General features: G+C 41.5%; 1 protein-coding gene across 1 annotated transcript in view; it reads right to left on the reverse strand.

The window, feature by feature from the left end:
• bmp1a (bone morphogenetic protein 1a) overlaps positions 1-22,439 on the reverse strand; it is a 30,208-nt gene extending 7,769 nt beyond the window's left edge. The window contains exons 1-9 of the mRNA XM_023394029.2: positions 22,260-22,439; positions 13,960-14,073; positions 10,702-10,827; positions 10,137-10,254; positions 8,500-8,678; positions 7,910-8,015; positions 2,613-2,737; positions 852-967; positions 173-275 (exon numbers count right to left, since the gene is read on the reverse strand). Of these exons, the coding sequence (XP_023249797.1) occupies positions 173-275; positions 852-967; positions 2,613-2,737; positions 7,910-8,015; positions 8,500-8,678; positions 10,137-10,254; positions 10,702-10,827; positions 13,960-14,073; positions 22,260-22,404 (1,132 nt within the window). The 5' untranslated portion in view covers positions 22,405-22,439. The remainder of the gene's footprint in view (positions 1-172; positions 276-851; positions 968-2,612; positions 2,738-7,909; positions 8,016-8,499; positions 8,679-10,136; positions 10,255-10,701; positions 10,828-13,959; positions 14,074-22,259) is intronic.
• Between the last annotated feature and the right edge of the window lie 634 nt (positions 22,440-23,073).

The following is a 23,073-nucleotide window of genomic DNA, read 5'->3' on the forward strand; positions in this document are numbered from 1 at the left end:
CAATAAATCAGACTGGTTTTCTTTTTCTTTTGTGACACCAATTCTGGACCATTGGCTGGAAAAAACAAGATATTTAAGGTGAATTAATTGAGAAAATAATCATCAGATTAATCAATAATGAAATTAATCAGTCATTGTGGCGCTAGGAAAGTGCTGTTCAGTTAAAACTTACCTTTGAGTGGTGCCTTCCTCCAGTATCCATCTCGGATCTCCACATGGTCATACCAACACAAGTGACTTCTGTACAGGTCCATGGAGGTGAAGTTCAGAATGATCTTAAAAACCAAGAAAGAGTGATTATTGACACAATACGGGTCAAAGGTCACACACTGCTAATGCTCAGACAAATAAGAAGTAAGAGAGGCTCTGCTCAGGCCTGGCACTGACTTCTGTCTTGGTTGAAGTTCAAGTGTGAACGCATCCAGGATCCTGCCACAGTTTCACAATGAACTGAAAATATATTTCAAATGGCTAAAACCTCATTTTATTGTAGAGCTGTGCGCAGTGCATTGATATGCTCAACCCCTCTCTCTCTCTCTCTCTCTCTCTCTCTCTCTCTCTCTCTCTCTCTCTCTCTCTGAAACACATTGACAACAGACCTGTCTGTCATAGTCAGATTGACTAAAAACAACAACGCATGCAAGTTTATTGGCATATAGAGCAGGAAAGTGAGATCTGATCACAAGTGGTCAATCGGAAAGGCATTTGGAGACACATTCAAATTCCAAGTTGCATGTTAATGCCAGGTCTGAACAGGGCCAGAGTCACCAGAGCTGCATTGCTATATGCAGTCAGTGGTGCTCGTTTTGGGTTGTCTCAAAACTGATCTGGCACTTTCCATATGCTTATACCTTTTCCCCTGGCGTGACTGATATTCTCCAGATGCAGTGCATGTAGGCTGAGTATCCATTGGGGAAGCCGGGAGAGGAGAAGTTCCCGCTGCTGTCTTGCAGACTGTCCCCACATCCTGTGAACAGAAACAAACACACACAGACCGGCATGTAAGACGTAGCACGATGTACCACCAATTAGTCTCTGGCTGAAAACAACTAAACCACTAATTCAAGCTATATATACACATCAGCTCTGAAGTAAAATCCCTGAGGTCTTGCTGCAGAGACAAATGCTTGATGCTGGACTTATAACACTGAATGTGAAGTAAAGGGCAGCTGTTTTATGTTCAAAGGCACATCTGCTGATAATATTCACCCACAACCCCACGCCTCACCCCTCCCCTCCCCCACCTACTCCAGATGATGATCACACAAAGGAATAGAGAGTGTGAGACACTTTCTCTGAGCATCCTCTGAAAATAAACCAAATAAACCAGCCCTCTGGAGGATGTGATGCATTATGTACGTGTTGCCAGTGAAGAACCACCCTTACTTTGACTGGCAAAACTAAGTGTGCAAGTGCGTGAAGACTGATTCCAAATACAATATACAGCCTCATGGAACAACTGAGGGAGGCTCCTGCCAAGTGGGGGAGAGATGCGTTTAATTAAGACAGAGAGGAAAAGACAGAGATCCATCTTGGGAACTGTGTATGCATTCATTATTACCTCTGTGTTATCTTTACCTTGGGCTGCATTTAGCAGGAGTAAGGAAAACATCTCCCCCAACTGTTTGCGTTTATTGCTTCCCTCGAGGACTGTGTGTAAGCAATAAAACGAGGAGCCCTGAGCTACGAGTTGTGTGTAATAATGCTTGGCAAAGGTCTGCCAATACTAAACCATTAACAAGCACTCAGGCACACACCGGGGGTGACAAACACTCCCAGGAATGTTGCATGAATGGAAGATCCGTGGCTCTTTAAGGATTTCTTTTTCCAAGAACACGTGGAGAGACTCACTACCTCATCCCCCACAATGTGTGCCACATCATCCAGTCTTCCGCACGAGACAGAGACTGCCGTGAAGAGTGAGACAGAACGCTTTCACAGACACATATAGATCCATTTAAGGTTAAAACTTCCAGCTCTACTCTCAAACCGCACCGGCTGGTCCATCTCTGGTGCCCCATCTCCATGTTTATTCATTGAGCTTAAATGCGAGGCTGACAGCTCAGCTATCCTGGCCTGACCTACAATTAACTGTCTGACATCAAATCTATTCAGCAGAAGGCTGCTCTCGATGTACATCTGTTAATGTTATAAATTCTGTTTAATTCAACAGCATGAAATCCTTTCTCCTCTCTGGAAGCATAAACAAAGTGAGTGGTTCAGAAAAGTGCCAGGCTTACATAACTCTCCTTAGTGTATAGCTGCACAGTTAACACTGTACATGATGTGATGTGTGCGTTGATTCCCAACAATCATTTTAGTCATTGTCCTCTCAAAACCAGCTGTTCTTTTGCTTCTATCTGGGAAAGAGTGATGACAAACTTCCTGTCCCTGGGTAGTGTTTACACTCCACCCAGCTTGGGACTCTTGGACGCTGTAGCCAAGGAACCACACCACATCAATAGTAGATGTTTGGCTGTTTCTACACAGTGTGAGCTGCATCTGGGGAAGGCAGGAGGAGCTGCAGCCTCTCTCTCAGGGCTATGTTGCGCACACATGCAAAAATAGACAGGAAAAACCCATAGCAGACAGGATCTGTCATTTGGACTTACTGGAGCATTTGTAGAGTTTGCGTGCCTGTGCGATATCCCCTTTGCTCAGTCTGGTTCTCTGGCCAATGGGTGGTCGCACTCCGTTCACATCGTAGCGTGGAAGGATGGTGTCCAGGAAGATGCCTCTGTAATTCAGTCAGAGAGACTGATGTCAATGTTTCTTGAAACCCTGATGCACAGAGTCTTGCATCTAGTCCAGCATGCATGCACCCCACAAAACATGTTTGCTCAAGGATTTAGTGACTTACAATCCATCAGTGCAATTCAATCACTGTCAACATTATTATTAATTGTTTCTGACAGATTGAGACTTCTCAATACCATGATGAAAATGAGTACTGCCAGTCTTGACTAAGCCAAACAAAATGTGGTTTTATAAAAAAATTAAAAAATAAAAATACAGAAAATCCAACTGCCAGGCAAGAGTGGCATGGGAGGCTCATATTCAGTTTGGATTAGCGTTTAAAAAGATGTAGACATAGCAATTCAGAAAAACAAAATAAAACACCAATGTACATCTGAATAACATACACGAGACTCCTGTAAAAGCCACATCTAATAAATTAAGTCAATATTTATTCCAACTAAATAAGGTAATGTTCATTACATGAGTGCTTGTAATGACGTGGCACCAGTTAAATCAGACAGCATGAAAACCTTCTACCTGCTGTCGACCTGCGCATCAGCATGCACACCCATGTAGACACAAGAGTATTATCATTTAAGATAAACACCTGACCGCTTGTACTCTTACGCACAATGGATCATTAAAACCCCCTTTCTCACAAACCTCTAATCCTTGAATAAACACTCTTTTAATATGTAACCATTTAGAAAGTGGTTGACACACTGTAACACTCCACCAATCCGTCTCTTTTTAATAGGGTACATAAAAACTGTGATGTTATTTTAAAAATGCACAGTCTTAACTCTCACTTAAGTGTTTTCTTTCTCTATCCCTGGTATTTCGTTTGCCATTTCCTCCACACAACATCTACCGACAGAACAGCGTGTGTATGTGAAGGTTTTGAAGGTAGTGATTTTTTTGGTTCATGTTGTTTAAAAAGTCATTAATTTTTACTCTTTGATTCTTTTAAATCTACTCTTCTGTGGCTAAAATGCAACAGATGGACAGTTGCAGTCACTTTCAGGTCGGGGTCACACGGTTTGTTTCTGAGGTTAACACTGAAATCATTCTTTGCACGCGTCTGCCCTACAGATGGACCCAAACTAAAAACCTAAGACCTTCCGCAGAGTCACAGAGCGTTCAAAATAAATTGCATGAGCCGTGAAGGTAGGAACGTGAACAACAGCCACATTTCTTGTTTGGCTTCAAAGTCAAAAGACTAAAAAACAATCAGGTAAAGCATCTACATGGCTTTTTTTTTTTTTTTTTTTTTTTTTTTTTTTTTTTAAATGGCAGAAGACAACAGTTAGTCGAGAACAACTCTTTTCACACTGCTGTCTCACTTGACACTTTGCTAGTTTATCATCTCCATTTTTCTAAGTATTGGCGAGCAACGGCCTGGCTCCCTCGCTGTTCCCATGGTGACATGCCTATCAACGCCAGGCATGTGCAAACAGAGCAAACTGAGCTAACAGTTTAGACTCTGCCTGCCTGTCTGTCTCTGAGCTTCCAGGAGCCCGTATGCTGGCTGTCCGTGAAAAACGCCACTCCAGTCGGTGTCAGACCAGACAAAGGGCACACTGGCAGGTCTCTATTTGAGTTGGCACTACTCCATGCACCAGTCTTGAAAAATATCTCTGGAGCAAAGGAGGGGGCAAGCTGAGTTGTGGGTCGGATAACACACCCCAGACAAAAAGCACGGGGATCAGCCCTGCTTGTCCCCAGGAGACACGGCAAAACATCAAGACAAGCCATGAAATCTTCCGAACAACACCCGCAGCAAAGGCCCTGGCTTCCCACGGTGATTTACTGTAAAACACCGAGCAAACACACTAATAATGGGGTAACACAGAGAGACACTGGCACAGGTAAATCAGCCAATCAGCGCTCAAGAAACAGTGCTTGGAATGACTTGTGGAAAGCTAACAGGAGCCCCTTGTCTACTAATACAAATCTGTGAAACATTCCCCTGCAGTGGCAGCGAGTTCTCTCTCATATCTAAACAGTCTTATAGATCAACACAGTTCCATGAATTAGGACAGCAACAGACTCGGAGCGTAAACAGAGCGGGGCGGATTACCCGACATAAACATACTTTGGGGCTGGGCTGTTCTATTGTGCAGCAATCTGTACTGCATACCGAATCCAAATCAAGACCTCAGAATGATAACAGCTAAATGGAGATCCTGTGTTTAAGTGCTGAGTTGACTAGAATCCCAACAAGATAAACCCATTCATCCAAAACTTAAAAAAACAAAAACAAAAACAAAAAGCAAACAAAGATTCAGTCGCAGTGGACTTTATTCAGGTCACCAAAGTGATCCTGTAAACCCGAAAGGAAAGATTGTTGTTTGTATAAAGTAAAAGAAGTTTTGGAGTATGATGTTATATATCATACCATATGTTACTTTATGCCTCTTTGTTCCCTCGTGTTCCTGTTTTCCTATACAGTGTTTAACACGAATATCAAACAAAATCTAATCCTACAAACAAAAGTGCACTATTTCAGCTCCATTTTGTGTGCAGTGCATTCTTGACCTAAAGTTTGGATGTAGCCAGACAGGCATTTCTGTACATTGGCCTACACCCAGCCACTGCCTCCATTTAGACAAAGATTCCCTCTCTGCTTCCCAGAATCTGTTTGCCGCATGGCAGTTGATTTGTGAAGAGGCCCATACACTGAGAGAGTAACAGCGTATGGGAGAGCTGGTGGTAGGAAAAAAAAAAATCCATATACAACTGACACAGAGGGCCAAGTAAGAACAAAAAGACAGCCGACAGCTGGTTCTCATATCAGATTGAGGTAGTAATGATCATAGTCTGGGCTCACTTTTTCTTTTTTTCTTTTTTTGCTTTGACTTACGCGTGCCCAGAGATCACATTACATCCACTCTGACTTACTGAGGGCTGTCAAAACTATTCCTGCTGTAGGTATAACACTGCATATTTCAAGAGACTGTTCCTGCAGCTGTCTTAAAGGTTCCTCCTTATTGTTTATCTATGCAATAGAGGCTAGGGTCAAACCTTAAGTTTTGATACACAAAACTGAAGTCATATCCTGCACACGACAGTAGCAGATAACCATAACATTTACATGACTTAATGTAAAGCCCCGTTGAGGCACTTTACAAAATAATATAATGTACATGGACAGGTTGTGAACAAGCCACTTTGCAATGAGTGTAGTGATGCTTTTGTAATTGCAATGATGACTCAGGCGCTGAATCTGAGTCAACTTCTCCCAAGAGACCTATTTTGGCTTTGCCAGCTTTACCCAGCTGATAAATAACACTTCAAATTAACCACAGCCTAAGATGACTAGAGTAAGATCAGTGTTTTTCATGGGGCTATTTCTAGTACAGTTGTTACACCGTGCTACAATACTACTGTGCAGTGCTGAATGTCAGCAGAACATCTGGGAGCGCTTCCTGTTGTGTACAACAGGGAGAAACAAATGAGGTCAACAAGCGACAGATTTTAGCGTCATTTTCAGGATGACACATATGCAGTTCTGCTATTATAAACAGAAGTTTATCTGTGCAACATGTTTCCAGTCTCCTACAAATTCAATACCAAATATGGTTTCAGCTGGGCCTCCAAGGTTTATCTATTTATGCCTATTTATTATTTGTGTACTGTCCAAAATCTATGATAAACACATCTAAAATAATGTGGCTCTTTTTACTGTGGCTGGGGAGCATTAGCAATTAGGAAAAACTTTACCTTCATGTGTAAGGGGTACATTAATTGAGACGATAAAATTTCCACTACTCCATTTTTAAGCATGTGTAGGTGATTATTAAGGCTTGACCTAAATTATGCTTGGAGTGCAAAAGACATTTAGTAGAGAGGCTTCTATGATAACACCTGTGTGCTATGAAGGTACTAAAATTCTTTGCAGCAGACACCTCTGAAATGAATCTACAAGTTAATGCGGTAGCCTAGGGTGAATATCACGCTACTAATCGTTAAAGCCTCTACAAAGAACCTTTAGGAGCATAATGAGGTGGTTTGCAACTTTTACAAGACGCTTCACATAGCCTTGAAAGTGGCGCACAGAATTTTTGTTGTGATGAAGCAGGACTACTGCTGTTGGACTAGCTCAGCTCCAGGACCGATGCTGCTTTACTGGGGCTGCTGCTGCAGAAGCAGCAGGAATCGAGGAGAGCAGCCTTAATTTGAACAGGCTGTGGGAAGGAGCTGGCATATCGCAGACAAACACTTTCACTATGGCTACAAAGACTTGGCTTTCACGTTAAAGATAAAATCTATAAAATGTGAATCTATTTTACGTTCATAATAATTTTAAAACGCTGCTCAGAATCTTGTGTTCCTATTGCCACACTGCTAATAATCAAAAAGCCACAATGAGAGAGAAAAGTGTAAAGTGTAGAGGATAATGTTCTGGGTGCCAGAATGAGCAAAACCTACAGTATTAAGCAACAACTCAGCTAAACATGAAATAGACTAGATTTTATCCACTCTTGGTCCTAAAGGGAGAGGCTGACTGGAACTAAACACGTCAGATTTCTTCCTACAAGTTACTTCATAAGCCAAGTGTATCATTTTTGATCCTCAGTGGCCCCAATACAGCAATTTAATCTTAAAAATGACATAATTTACATTAGTACTCATCCAGTGTCCCAGAAGCCCCACGCCCAATTGAATGTGAAACTTTTTTTAAGTTAAGCCAAAAGAAACTTAGACAAGCGGAAGAGAGTCCTCATTTCCAAATAGAAGCTTTTGTATGAGCTTCTTTATAAAGATCCACTAAAGACCCACCTTCTCTCAAGAAACCAGTTTCTTTAGTAAGAAAACAATTCAGATCCAAGACAGACATTCAAGTGACAGTGAGGCTTTTCAAAACCTGATAACCTCAGGCTGCATGTTAGTTTTCTAGTGATGTGTTACAAGGGAGAATGGAGTGTTTCATTCTTTCTTCTTCCCAAGCTTTGGGAATCAAGAGACATGACTCAGCAGCGGCAGCAGCCCATATGAACAGACCTGGTGCATCACTGATCTATACAGTCATAAAACACTCTGAACAGAAGTGGAAAAAAGATGACGGAGTAAAAGGTTGCATCAGGGTGGAAAACACTCTGGCCTGACTTGATCTATAGCTAGTCTTCATGTCTCGAGCGTATGCAGTGCAACTTGGTTTGGCTCTTACCTGGAGAATGTATTCCTGGCATAGTGCATGATACTGTCAAAGTCATAGACTTCTCCTAAAGAGTCCACCTCCCCTGGCTCCATCTTCAAGAAGTTATACTCCTGCCCTGTGAAAGGAAAAGGGGAAGGGGAAATATGAAGCCAAGTCAGACTGTGAACCCTATTGTATGTATGTCAAAGGTGAATACAGATCTACTCTGTCTGAAAAATGTATCAAACAGTGACACAACAGATACAAATGAACCACCAGTATAAGTGCCAGACACAGCTGGTTTGCCATGGGTTTAACTTACAATGTTTTACAGCCTGTTACAGTCTGTCAAAACAAAAAAAATCATTTTAAGTTGTTCTGCCAATTGATTGTCATGATTAACTGAGTTTATATGTGGTTTGATAGAGCTGAAAAGACTTTTTCACAAAAATCTGGAGGAAGATGAAGATGAGTGTATATCCTACTAGTGTTTTTTGCGTTTTCACAATCTTAGCCCAGCCCACTCTGTGTGTACAAATATGTGACTTTTATTATTTTCTCTCCCGCTGTGTCTCTCCAACATTATTGCTGAGGGATTGCTGTGAGTCCTGTGCTCCTACCTGGTTGAATGTTGTCCCTGATAATGCTGACATGTTCGTCTCGATCAGGTCGCGTGTGTTCGTGCCAGAAGCCAATCACATGACCCAACTCATGCACCACAATGCCAAACTTGTCACAGTTTTTCCCAATGGATATGGCCTGGGGGCCTCCTCCACGGCGACCCACATAGGAACAGCACCTATGAATCAGCAACCAGACACGGAAACACAGAAAAACAGTGTCACCAAAGCCAAAATATAGTGACTAGGCTTATGTTTTTATAAATGAAAAAAAATTACTAACAAGCGAGTGGAAACTAGAGAGGGAGGCCAAAAAAAGTCATGTTTCCGAGGGGAGAAGAAAAGGGAATGTGTCTCTGGCTCTATAAAGTGTACTAGCTCCTATATTTCAACATGCTCTGTATGTATATAATGGAGGTCATGACAAGAACGGCATTATCTCAACAACCTCTGGTCTCTTCTACAGGAGATGTGTACAAGGCGACCCGTCATCCACACCTACAGCAGTGACATTCATTCATCCATCTGCCAATGCAAATGCTGAGAGTGGTGGTGGAAGCTGGCTGACTGCAGTCCTCCATCTCAGCGTGACATGAAAGGTTCAGTGTGGGAGTCTGCAGGACGGGCACACACATCACGGCCCTGTGGGCCAGACAGCCGCTCTCTAATTACTGCCGGCCCAGCCAGGCTCTCCTGAGACACGCCTTGAACTTTGCACAGGACAGATGGGGGTCTGCTGAATATGCAGCAGAGTCAAGCGTTCCCACTGCTAACCGCTGCCGCCTGCGTGGATAATGTCATCCCTGTTGCTCCAGAGGCCAGTTACCAGGCTAAAAATGGCTATCAACAGTTGGCTGGAAAAAGTTGTGTTTCATGAGCTGCTTCCGCTTTCTGTTAAGTTGTTTGTGTTAAATGATCATATCAGTGGGAGAGGTACATTGTGTGTAATGACATAATGCTTCCAGCTCGTTGTCTAAATCTGTGTGAGGTTAAAACATGGGAACTGGGAACATTTTAAGTTTGTGTGTCCCCTGGGAGCCTCTCTAATACCTCTCCTAACATCTCTGACTTCCTTTCCTCAAAATCCTAAATTAATAGGTTGGACTGGTTTGTGCTCCCAACAGCAGCAAATGTTTTAATTTAAAAATATTTCATCATCAAATAAAAGAGCCCTGCACGTTCAAACAGGTTGTCAATAGTCGCTTAGCAACAACAAGAGCCACAACCAGCACTTCCCCTGTGTTTAAGGAGAATTGCTGAGTGGACACTGAGCATAACTTCAGTGGAGTGCGGTAAACAGAGTTATGGATGGGCTGAGAAAGTCTCTCCCTTGGGTGCAGTTCTGTACACCATGTACAACACAAGTGCTCAGTGAGTGATGCAGTGTGGTGATGAGGCACAGGAAACATTCCTGGCCACTGAATGGCCATCTCTTACAGAACTGGTAGGGGGCTGAAATAACAACTCACACAGAGACTGTGAGAACAGAGAGGATGAACAATGGTGAAAGGCTGCTGAGAAGGAGGCAAGGAAAACTATCAAGGCGTTAAATAATTAGCTGTAGATAATGAAAGATCATCAGAGGGTGGTCATTGTTCAGTTCCTTCACGTGGGAGCTAAAAACCCCACTGACTCACCCACATGGTCGGTAGGTGAAGACAATATAGCTCTCCTCCTGCGTCCTCTCGATAAAGGTCACACAGGTGTGCTTCTCCCAGTGCCGCATGGCTTGGCGGAATATAGCCCGCTGGCTGCCTGAATAGGATGACAGAGAGGGTAAGATCAGCGGAGCTAACAAAAACACACTCTAACGCACAGCATTTTAAAGAAATGGGGAGATGAATAGAAAAGTGGACAGCTGGCAACAGCTTGAAGATGTTCCAGTTGGATAGAGCGTTACTGGAAATAAAGATGAACAGAAGAAGAAAATTAAGTTTTTCACCTTGTTAACCATCATGTACACATTTTGAATAATAATATTCACAAGGTTTGTTAATCTTATTATATGAAAATTGCACTATAATGCATTTTATGAAAAAACAGAACGAGTCTCATCATACACACATTTTTAGGAATAATGTTTTAGATCTTTGAGAATTTGTGCCCTTTAAAGGATATAAACTGAAACTTCTGATTGTGCTACATTACATCACATGTGACTGTTTTGCTTATAAGGAGGATCAGTAAATCACTGTTACTTACCACTAAAGTTACCACTGATGACATAGGGGATAACACCTTCAGGCCAAACACGTTCAGGTCTGGAGGTGGCAGCCCTTTTCCTGCGATGTGAGCCTTGCCTATTTTGGCTACTCTGATTGGTTGATCCTGAGCATTTCAAATCAAGACAACAAAAACAACAAGATAAATAATTCACTACATTTCTGGGTCTGACAGAGCAAATGTTTCTACAACTTATGCACAAAGAGCAAATATGCCGTACCTCCGGATACTTGCTCGGATAACAAATGAGGACATTATTCAAGGTTTGATGCCATTCAGAAATTCTAATAACCATTTCTCATTTAAGAAATTACATTTACTTCCTCAAAGACACATTTGTTCAAACAGCATTGTTCAAACAGCATTGTTCTTCCATTTTTGCACAAATGGATTTTATTGAAGCCGAATTCTTTATTCCTTCAAATTAATTTCAACATTAATGTCACTCAAACAGACATAAATGCAGAGTAACCATGGAGACTAAGCTCCCACCTAACCCTGATGATTATAATAAGAACCGTCCATATGTGAACCACATATAACAGTCACTCTACTGTACTTCATTATGTTGCGGAACAAGCGTGACTTAAATTGAGGCAAATATAGATAAAACCTGGTATCACCAACTTCAACTCTCAAAAGTCAGCAATGAGTGTCCAAAGAAAGTATTACTTTACTTTTAATTAGCATCTGATGATCTGCATTAGGTAACAGGACAATATTTATAATCTAGCTCTCATGATCTATTATAAAGCTAAAATGTCAAACAAACATTTAGATTTTAGTTTTAGACGATCTAATTATGGACTGTATTGCATCCGGAAATAAAGTGATGCTTTAATGTGTTTTATGCAGCAAAATCCCCTTTCACAAGGAAATATGGTGACCTAGCAAGGCACTTTATCTGATTACATATGATATGTTACAACATCATACAAAAATATATACATGGTTAAAAAAGCAGAAGTGAATCCATCCCTTGTAAGGAAGATCAGTGAAGCAACTGCAGGAGAGAATACTTTGGAAATCTGATGACTCAGGCTGAGATTTGCTGAAAAAGACCTTTACATTTATGCAATGTATGAATTTGATGAGTGTGTTGGGAAGACGTCATGATTTTGACAGAGTCATACAATTACAAATTTGTATAAAAAGACAATGTCCTGTCAGACCTTTATATGTTCCTTTATTTCTTTTTCATTTGATCAAATTGAGAGCGATGGGCAACTCTGATTTTCTATTAGAGCACTGGGAAACTGCTATCAGAGCGCTGGAGGTTTTCTCTCCAGATAAAGCTGCCAACAGCTGATTTCACTCAGTTTCTCATTTTTGGATGAAGGTTTTTGACTTTAATGAAATTCAGCAGAATCCCCATGGTACATTGATGCGTGTCATTGATTCAGGATTCATAAAAGCACTGATTTACCAAGTCTGAAGAGTTCAAAACTTCAGTGTCTCAACAACTTCACTTTTGATCACCTGGATGACCCTGGTAAAGGCCACAAAGCTCAACGCATAGGTCTCCCAATGAAATTGGTCTTTACACTACAAGTCTCACTGTAGAGACAAAAACAAGTACATCTGGTATCAAAACATCCTGTGCACTGCTTCTTGTTCCATAATAACACTCAAAGCTGTGCGACTACGAGTCCTCATCTTTTCTAACTAAATTTAATTAACATGCATGCCACAGTTTGCAGCAAGTTTTTTAGTTTTTTAGTTTTTTGCCGGAACAATGTGTTCTGTAAATTTCAGGCTGCAGGAGTAAATCTTAGCAGCCTGGCGAGATCAATTAGCACGTACACTTGTGCATGTGTTGAGGAAAAGTCTGATAACAGCCAAATCTGCTCAGTTAACTGATAAGGAGTACTGGGGAGACAAAACTTGTGGAAGATGTGTTAATTACAATTATATGATTAAATCTACCATCTTCATTCATAGTTACACAGGGAAGGTTTTTTAGGTTCAAAGGCTTAATCGCTTGTTATTTGGATTGTGTTATTTATTTAACGAAATGTCCCTGCACTTTGGTATATGTAGGGCATGAAGGTTCACAGACAGGGAAATAAGATAACAGACTAAACTGGTGTTGACAAATGTTTTGGATCCACAAACTGAATTCTTTGGCATGATATCGAATTAATGAAAATTGTGAGTTGAAATACGGATGACCTGTTTAGTAATCAATACTGTTGAATGATTTGTATATACTGAGAAAGAGTGGAGTGTTAGGTGAACAAAAAGAAATTAATATTTTACTCTACTGCGTTGATTTATAACTATATATTCTTGGACATTTAATTGGCTTGTATGTACATCAGACATTTGTTACCTAATACAGCAAAAACAACCATGTGTAAACATTATCTCAACTACTAATTAGGAGCCTTAGGAAGATACATGGGAGCAAAACATTAGAGAATAAATGCTGCACCCATGCTTAATGTGTTTTTAAAGAATGGTCTTATGTAATACCACTATATTAAAAGTGTTCTTCATTTTGGACACTAGAGTAGCCTTTCTACTGCACAACAATTAGATATGCTGTGACTAACCTGCTCAGGTGGAAAAATGAATTTTGAGAGATGAGTGTGTACAGACAGTCTCCTCTTCACTTTCTGTCTCAGAGGTCAACATTTAGTCTGATAATCTTTCTTGCCTGGTGGATATTTTAAGAGCAGTTTAAATGTATTTTTAATCCCGCGAAAACATTTCTTTTCCTTAACATGCTCATTAACTCAAGTGGAAAACAGCAAACCGATACCATTCAAGCACAGACAGCAACATGCCCATACTTGTTGGGTCATGCTCACCTATAGTTTATGGGATTGCGAAGCCTATCACTTCCTGCTGACTCACAGCTGTTGCTTAAATGCTGCCTTTCATTTTAAGAACAACATTTACCCTGACAAAGCCCAGCAATTACTGTTGAACATGGAGATACAGGTGTAACAATGTGTAGTGATAACATGATAGTTGTGGATATAAACATTTAAAGAGAGCTCAAACACAAAGCTGATGTCAGACATATGCTGCTGCTGAGATTCAGTTGAGGAGGATAGAGAACAAAATACTGTTGAATATATTTTTTTCCCAAATGAGAGACAAAATGTGGGAACTATGTTCATTTCAGGTGTTTTGTTGCAATTCTATCTACAGTGACAATCCAAAAACACTTCCTCAAAATGATGAATTTTCACCAAAAGTTGTAATGTTTGTGTCTTCTGTTGTTATTACCTGCATCTGTGTGATTGACAATATGGACAGTTCTCTGAGCCAGATCTATTATTCTGTCTACTTTAAACGACAGCAGGTCCTCCTCATCCAGAGCGATGTCTCCCAGAAAGGCAGCTGAAACAGACAAACAGAGATGGCACATGTCAGACGACATGTAAGGCAATTTCACTATATGGAGCATCAGTCTGCTCCGCCTGGTAGCCTCAAGCTTTTCCTGCAGCTCAGACTGAGATAGGCTGCATAGACGCCCGGTCAAAGCACTTGAGGAAGGCCTAGAGTTTGTAAAACACATATGCACGCAAACACACACACACACACACACACACACACACACACACACACACACACACACACACACAAAATATATATACTTAATTCCTTCCTTGACTCTGTTCTGTTTACCCTTTCCTTGCAGTCAAATAGAAACAGAGTTGGGAAACAGCAGTATATCTGTTTGGATAACAGGAAGGCCACTTTGTCTCGACTGCAAACTACAGGATGCAAATGTAAGCAACAAATTGCATATGGCTTGTGAAGGTTCATGCAATGAAGAGAGAGTATGAACTCAGAAACCTGACTGTTGATGTGATTAATTGAGCCAAGTTCAGCCCAGATGTTACCAAACAACAAAACTCACACTGTGCTTTGGCGCCCTTGGACAGTTAATGAGAGCTATCAGATATGATACAGTGAGACACTGACACTGCCTCGATGGAGTAATATGGGGCACCTTGAACGAGTAATAGCTCTTTAATGAGGCCAAGGAGAGGGAAAAATAACCAAACAGTCCCACTTTATGAGGAATGTGCTTTATGGGATTCCTTACTAAATGCCCCATTTCTGTGGAGGATAAGCTGGGAGTCCTCTCCGCAGGGACAGGGCGCTCAGTTTTACAGGCTTTTAACACCAGCACGTTTCCAGAATTTATGGCCCGGCTTGTGTGCACGAGTTGGGGGGAGAGGAGGAGGAGGTGGAGCTGCTGGAGGTGATGGGGAGGTTTGGGAGAAGACAGAGGTGGGAGACAAAGCAAAGTGGTGGTACTGTGACCCATGTCTGAACAGTAGATGACAACGAGACAGGAAGGGAAGAGAGGAAGAAGGCATATCCCCTCTGCCCACACCGCAACTCTGAATAGGGAAGACAGATGTGGAGCAGAACGAAAATGACAGCCTTCTGGATGTGTGTTCAGAGGTTAGTGTGGTGAGGAGAGACCAACCGTAAAGGATAAGAAGCCGGTAGAACCATTAAAGTATAGAGTTAATGGGAGCGATTTACAGTGGTTGTTTGTCGAAAGTTTGAATCTGTAAATCTTCACTGTGTCACCCCAATACAAGCTACCCTTACTGTGAATTAACATAGGAAAATGTTAGCTTTGAGGCAGTACATACGAAGCTTTGTTCATTTAAGCACACAACAAAAACATACACTGTCTTTTATCTCCTGCACTTGAATTAAAAATTCAACAGAGGACTGAGACAAGAGAGAAAGGGATGAAAAGCTTAATAGAAAAAAAGATAAAAACACTTGGCTCATGTCCTTATTCACCAGAAGAGTATTATTTAAACAATCTGGAGTTGGATTTAGTGGATGAAGGCCAGTCTTCCACCCTGCAGGTCGTAGAGGATACACAGCAGAGTGACTGTGTTTGGGTTTAGAGGCTAATGACAGCAATAAGCAAAGATGTAGATCACTGCCGGCAAGACTGGGCATGCACAGAGGACAGGTTTAAATTCCAGAGGTCAAAGGGATCCTCTAATTTGTGCCTGCAAAAAACACTAATTCACTCCTACAAAATCCATGAGACACAAAACAGACTACTCACAATCGGCAGTCATACGGACAGCCATTGCCATAAACACCACTGATAAGGGGAAGCTACCAGATGTCGTGCAGTATAGGACGGATGGGCTGACTACAGAAGGATATTTTTCTCTTTTATCGTCTCATTTTTATTTGATTCCCAGAACTGGCGGAGCACGGAAAAAAAAAAAAAGACAGTACTTGAGCAATTAATTCCAAGTTTCTGTCATATGAGACCATATTCAAAACACTTCTCAAACTGTCTTCTCAAACAATAATTGGGGGACCTTTCTTTTCACGTGTAGTGTTAATTTGCACCATATTAGCAGTGTTATGTGCAGGCCGTGACTAAATAACGAGGTTCAGACCCCCCCCCCTCCCCTGTTGTTCACAGTGGGCTGCGCTCCCTGCCCATGGCTGAGTCCCAATCATCCACCACTGTGCTGGAGACAGGCCGGTTAATCCGCAGTGTCATTGTTCTCAGACAGCAGTGGAGATTGAAGTGAGCAAATGCACAGCCCGGCAGCATTAGCACTCATTTCCCCCGGGCGCAGCAGTTGTCCTGGAGACGCTGTTGCAGGTTTATGGAAAGACTCGCAGGGATTGTGAATTAATCCCTTTGTCTCCTGGCTTTAATTATCCACAGACACATGGTTTTAGGAATCTTTTGTACACAACTCTGTCCTAGGATTGAGGAAAGGTTATGGAGAAAGGTGATAAACTCATCTAGATACCGAGTGCTGTAATGATATTAGGACAAACACAGAGAGACGGGTGTGTTGTGCTGTAGATTAAAGCTCACTGAATGTGGCAGATGGCAAGTGATCACCATAGAGTACAGTGCTGAATCTCTTTCCAAACATTATTCATTACCTAAATGACAACAGCTGCAGTGATGATACTAATATCTACACAGAATAGTTAGGTAATAGCGGTGGGGTTTTTAGTTGCTGTTCTAGCTCTCGTGTCCCTTTTTAGTCCGAAAATAACAACAAAAAGTAACCATTTAAATTTAGGTGAAATTTTATGTGAGCATATTAGACAAACGAATGTGATTAAACTGAATATATGACAGAGATGCTGGATGAAATGTTGGATTGAATAAATTTGAACACTGATAACCTCTTGCCATCACTGAATTTTTTTTTTAGTTAATCTAAACCATCATAATCCTTCTCATCTCAGACTGTCCCCCCATCAACCAGTGTATCCAGTCAGATTATACATGAGATCTCAATCAAATTAATCCCATTGATTCGTGTAATGCCCTAGCCTCGACCTCTGCGGTGTCAAATATACCACAACTATTCCCATAAATCTCCTTCTGTGAATACCAGACCATGACATCTGCCACTGAAACATTCACAAACATCAATACTAAGCCTATACAGACACTAACACCAGCCTATATTTAGCAGGTCAGCTCCACTGCAAGGCCAGTATACTCCTCAATGTGCTTACAGAGACATTTAGACAGCCTTTCCCCATACAAGACCTAATGATGAGGGCTGAGAAAGCCTGGCCAATATGTAAGCCTGGATTGTATCACAATACCCTGGCACCGCCTTTCACAGCCTGTGTTTGGTAACAAACGCTGCATTTGAATTCCAATAGAGGTCAATAGTGTATTGCATTAAGGTGATTACTATCTGATGACAGTGTAAGCATCACTTTTCAGGTTTCCTTCTGTACCAGCCCATTCTGCCTAATGCTGGCTGTAGCCATTGTCCCTTCAGACACTGCGTGTTTAAAACAGCAGAGAAATAAGTACAAAAGTAGCAAAGGCAGCGCAACATGAATATTGAGACAAACTGTTTCTACGAAGAAGAAAAAAAACGCATAATCCTAACAAAGGAATGGTGAATTGTATTATGCAGGCCTGTTGTCATGTAAATACTGTACCTTTCTCCTCTGTAAAAACAACACCAGTTGTTTCTTCAGCAAACGCTTACCTTGACATTTCCTAACACTGCAATTTGAGCCCAAGGTGGGAGAGAGAGAAAGAGAGAGAAAAAAAGTCAGCTTATCTGCTCATTTGCAAAAAGGTAACTAAGGTATAATTAGTAGCGAGGTTCTGGTGAAGTCTCCAGTTACAACCTGCGACTTGAGTGATTAATTTCCAATAAAAGCCTGAGGTCTCATCAGCCATGGCTGATGAAGGCCGAGTTACTGTCACCACATTACAGTTTCAATCTTATTGACAAGATGAGAGCGGCTTCAGCTGCAAAGGGCACACAGCAAGAGACTGCCACCCCTTTAGCATTTCACACTCCATCAAGCCCATTAGCAGATTGGATTTCCCAGCTCATCCCTGCCACTGATTACTGATATACCCTACTGCCAGTCTAACCACCTCTAATGACTCATCAGCTCACCAGCCATTTGTCTTTTTTAATGTCAATGGCACACAGTGTTTGAGATCCTTAGATAGAAGAATAATTCTTTGCCACACTGCAGGGATTTTCACCTTTGACAAAACTTATTTTGAATATGCAGACTTCTTATTTTTGGTTTAGACAGCAGAGTAACACATACTCACACAGTCTGGCGTGAGGAAACAGCAGGTTTTCTCAGAACAGATGTCCAAAGCAAAGTTTAAATGGGTTTGTGGATGGACTAAATCTGGAAGAGATTCAACCCTCAACACTTTCCATAAATAATAGCTATCTGTGGCTGAAGAAAACACCGTATGTATTCACTACAGGTGGAGGGAGCAGAAAAACAGTTCTTCCAGATGAACAGCAACATAGCAGTGATGAATTATTTAGAAAAAACACACTGTGAATAATCAAGAAATGACTGTTAAGCTGCTCATTATTGTAGGCTAATTGGGCATCCTTTGAGCCATTCAAATGAGCTTTCTCCCAGTGCATTTGTTGTTATTTCGGCTCTGAACCCAGACTCGGTATTAATGTAATGCAAGATTAGTTATTACTTAGCTCTGACAACAAACATATTGTTCCAACTAATGCACAGAGATCGTGCCAATAGATTGGCTCCCTAATCACCCGAACCCCACAGAGAGAAATGGCAGGGGTCCTGTAATGTATAAAAAAAAAAAAAAAACACCCAGTGTGGGCTCAGCTATGCAGCCTGAATTCCATGATAAAAGAAAGGCATCTGTTTAAGTGTTGCTTGAAGGCCCAATCATGAAGTACAACAGCCCATCACATTGCCAGAGCAGGACTGAGGGATGAAGCTGGGTAACGAGTCTCATCTGTTTTCAGCTGCCATGAACAGAACACAAAGATACAAATAAAACCAAACGTTACAATTTTGTGAAAGGATGCAAATTCACAAAGAACCTGGTCTGGGTCAACTTAATGTTAAAAACTCTCCTGGTACACACATGACTTTTTAATGAGTAATTATGATGTAGAAGGTTAACAGTAGCTTTAAAAAAAAAAAAAAAAAAAAAAAAAACCATAATCAAAAAGAATCCAGCTGTTGTATTTTACATGACCAAATCAAAGGCAAGGCCCGACAGAGTGGCGAGAGGAATCACATAAGACTCTTTTGACAGCAACAAATTCTTCAGAGGCAGCAAGCACACTGGGGATAACCTACCAAGCCCCCTCATGAATGGCCTGCACTCACCTCACCTGGGCTGGTGTGGCACAGAGTGACTGGCCTGTGCTCCACCTTGCAGCCGTGCTTTCCCTTGGCACGAGGTGAATGACCTACAGTCTGTGAGAAGTGCTTGAACCAGTCCAAAGAGAGAGCTGGGGGGCCCAGGGAGATGAGAAAACCACTTGCATAAGAGGGGACAAGAGATGAAGGGTGTGTTCAGGTTGCCCTGTCTGCAGCTGAGACCACAGCATGTACTCTCAACTTGAGCGTGCTCGACCGGTTGACAGACAATGCTGTCACAGGAGTCTGTGGTAGATAAAGATGTCTGCTTCATGAATTAATGTATACGTACACATCAAACCAGTGACTTCTTTCATGATTATAATTTAAGCAGAGAAGACAATGAGCGTGACTGGTTCTCATCCATTTTTCATTTTGAAAATGAGTGGATCTAATCTCAGTGGGTTGTTAGAGTCTTAAATGACTTCCTGGGACGCTGCCAAGTTTGGAGTTCTGCAAACTAAGGAATTTTCCACTGGTTAACTTCCTAAATAGATGGCATTACTTCAGTGTTATTGCACTGCTCACTCCAATCAATGCACATTTCTATCATGTCTGGTATAGTGAAGAGTTATTTAATCCTTTGTAAATGTGAATCTTTTTGAGGGATTTTTTGTGTTAAACTGGGGAGGAGTAGGATAGATGAGTTGTGGTAAGAAATGAAAAACTCCCTAAGTGCATTTTTATAAAGTACTGAGGAAATGAAATGAAACGGTCACCACTTGGTCAATTAGCCAACTGATTAGCCATCACAAATTAGTTGAGTATGAAAACACATTTCTCCCGTCGTCTTGTTAGTCATAAGTACCTGAATGGGAGTCATTATATTCACTTCCAAGAGAACATCAGAAAAACAATTTTACACTTGTTTCCCCCAATCAACTGCAAAAAAAGACCCTGTCATTGAAACAGTGTTAAGCAAGGACAGCCCTACAGAGGACAAACCTGAAATGCACTCCTCACAGAGCTCCTCTACTGCATTAGAAACTCCACACGGCTGTAAGCATTTTCCTGAGCGGAAGCAGCGTGACACAAAAATGCTGATCCCAAGGCCACAGAAAGCGATCAAATAGAAAAAAAAAAAAAAAAAATCAATAACTCACAAAACATCTACTCTTTACCTGGGTCTACTGACACTAGTATGGAGTTGACTATAGTGGAAAATTTAGTCTCTGGTGCATCAACTGAGTGAGGAGGAGTGAGGAGTAAAAGGGAGAGCTGAGAGATCTTGGACATTTTGCTGCTTAGTAGGAAGGAGAAAAGCAGGTGGGTGTTGGAAGAGCTGGAGACTGGGAGGGTTAAGAGAGTAGGAGTTTGTACTTGTGACCGTCTCCCAACCACCTGTCTGCAGACGTGCCCAGAGGAAACCATAAACAAAACTATGCTCTATTCAAATGACACTTAAAATGGGATTACTAATCATGATAACATCCTCACAGACAAGACAAACACCAGTCATGACTGGGGATTATCAATTGGGACTGTCCCTGCCGAGACATTTCCATTAATATTAATGATTTCTAGAAAACAGCATAAGAGTAATATAAACACAGCGCTGTCAAACCTTCGTCAGTTTACTTTTCAGCCTTAAGGAGTCATCAGAACACCACGTCAGCATCCTGTGGATTCATGATAATGGTCTAAAACAACTTGGTGTGACCACTTGAATGAATCAGTGTAAACAGTGACGTAAAAACAGGAAGCAACATCTTCACTGACTTGTACTTAGGGCATGGTTCATCTGCAGTCTGACCTCTCTCATGTTTATGTAAACCCACAATACCCCTAAAGAACCATTTTTGCGTCTCCCTTGACACTTCTCCTCTCACTTCTGCAGGGAAATGATGAAGAAAACAGATAGGTGGGTAGTTGAGAGCTGAAGAACTGAATTGTGCTTTATAATCAACTGCCACATCAGAAATTGTCAAATGCCAAATCAGTTTGTACTTCCAGGACTGTAGAGGTCATTTTGACTCAAGCCAACTCTCTGTATCTGTAACCTGAATACTTTCACCAGATGGAAAACACAATCTGTTCAAACTCCCCCAAAGGGATTTGGCAAGACAGTGAGTTCACAGTACAGAAAAAAAAAAAAAAAGATTACAATGACAAGTCTGATATGCTTCGGCCAAATACTGGGAAAATATGCAGGTCTCTCCACAGCAGAAAGAAGCAGACATATTTATACTTTGAGCCATAAAACAACCGCCAACAGAATAATGTGTGCATAATTTCTAAGCTCCACTGTACTCTTCCCTTTCCCCTCCTCCACTTTGTTTTAGTGGCTGTGTGAACAGCCGGTGGAAAAAAAGACTATTTGTGCAGTGACAAAAAAAACAACCAGAAAGGGAGCAGAAGTCTTAAAATCAAAGTGCAGTAATCCTTTGTTTTCTCTGCAGCTCAGACTTTTTTTTAATAATAGCTACACAGGAAAAAGCCAGCAGGAACTACATGATCACGTTTTGAAGAATAAAAAGTGCATTTGCCGCAAATAGAAGGCTGTAACTTTTCAACAAGCACTTAAGCCAAAACTTTTTATGTCTCGGGAAATGTATTCAGAGACTCACCCCTTTTTATTTTCATTCTTACAATCCTTGCAGCCACTCTCCGAGCTAGGTTATTCTAGGCGACTGAGTGTGTGCTTCAAATGTTTCAAACTGCAGAAACTATGTCACTCAGTATAAAACAAATGCACATTATGTTCTCTCAAACCTTTTAAAAACTACATCCACTACTGTCATTTCTCTAAAAGCGTTTCTGTGGCTGATCTCAGCAAGCTCCACAAACAGATTCGTGGCATGTTTCTACCTCCACATAAATAAGGTAAATCACACAAGCGTACTACAAAAAAAGAAGGGGGGAAATCTCACCAGCTTTACAGGGATCCTTATAGTCGATCGCCTCTGATGTGGCAATGGGCTCCACATAGTAGCCTGGATCAATCGCCTCCAAATCGATCGCCAATATCACGCCGAGACAGGACAGAAGGAACAAACATCTCGCCGTGAGATCCATGATTGTGGTGGGGGAAACGGCGAAAAGCGAGGGATAAAGGTAAAGGAAGAGAGAGGGACGAGAGAGGGACAGAGGTAAAGAGAGAGAGAGAAGAGTGAGTGAGAAAGAGAGAGAGAGAGAGGGAGAGAGAGAAAGAGAGGGAGAGAGAGAGAAAAAAAATGGGAGGTTTTTAGGGGGAAACGAGAAACCTCCGGAGGGCGGGTTTTAAATGCAGCCTCTCTCCGGTGTCTTCTTGGCTCTGGGGGCAGTGATTTCTCTCTCTCAGCCAGAGCTCCAGGCTAGTGCAAGTACTGCCTGAGAAACTTTGATGATATGGCAGCTTCACAGGGGCGGTGAAAATGCCCCTTTACTCGGTGATGCCCGTGTGCATATTTATTGCTCTCTCGTTGGTCCATCAGGGGTCCCCGAGGAGCTTCAGTGGACTAGTTTTGTTCACTGTGTCTTTGTTAAGAATGAAAACTGTGGTGATAAATTCCGGTTTGCTGTCTCCACGGCCCTCTGTTTGTACTAGCAGACTATATTTCAATATTAAATCGACCGGATTAAAGATTGAATCATATTTAGCTCCCTGGGTCAAGGGCTTGTGAAAAATTGAGCCGTTGTTCTCAATTTGTTAAGTACGTAAAATTCAAAAGTTTAAATTAAACTGTACTTAGCTACATGACAATT

The sequence above is a fragment of the Seriola lalandi genome, unplaced genomic scaffold (genome assembly GCF_002814215.2).
Source record: "Seriola lalandi dorsalis isolate HSWRI2012SDOR001 ecotype SW California unplaced genomic scaffold, Sedor1 jcf7180002054945, whole genome shotgun sequence".
NCBI lineage: Eukaryota > Metazoa > Chordata > Actinopteri > Carangiformes > Carangidae > Seriola > Seriola lalandi.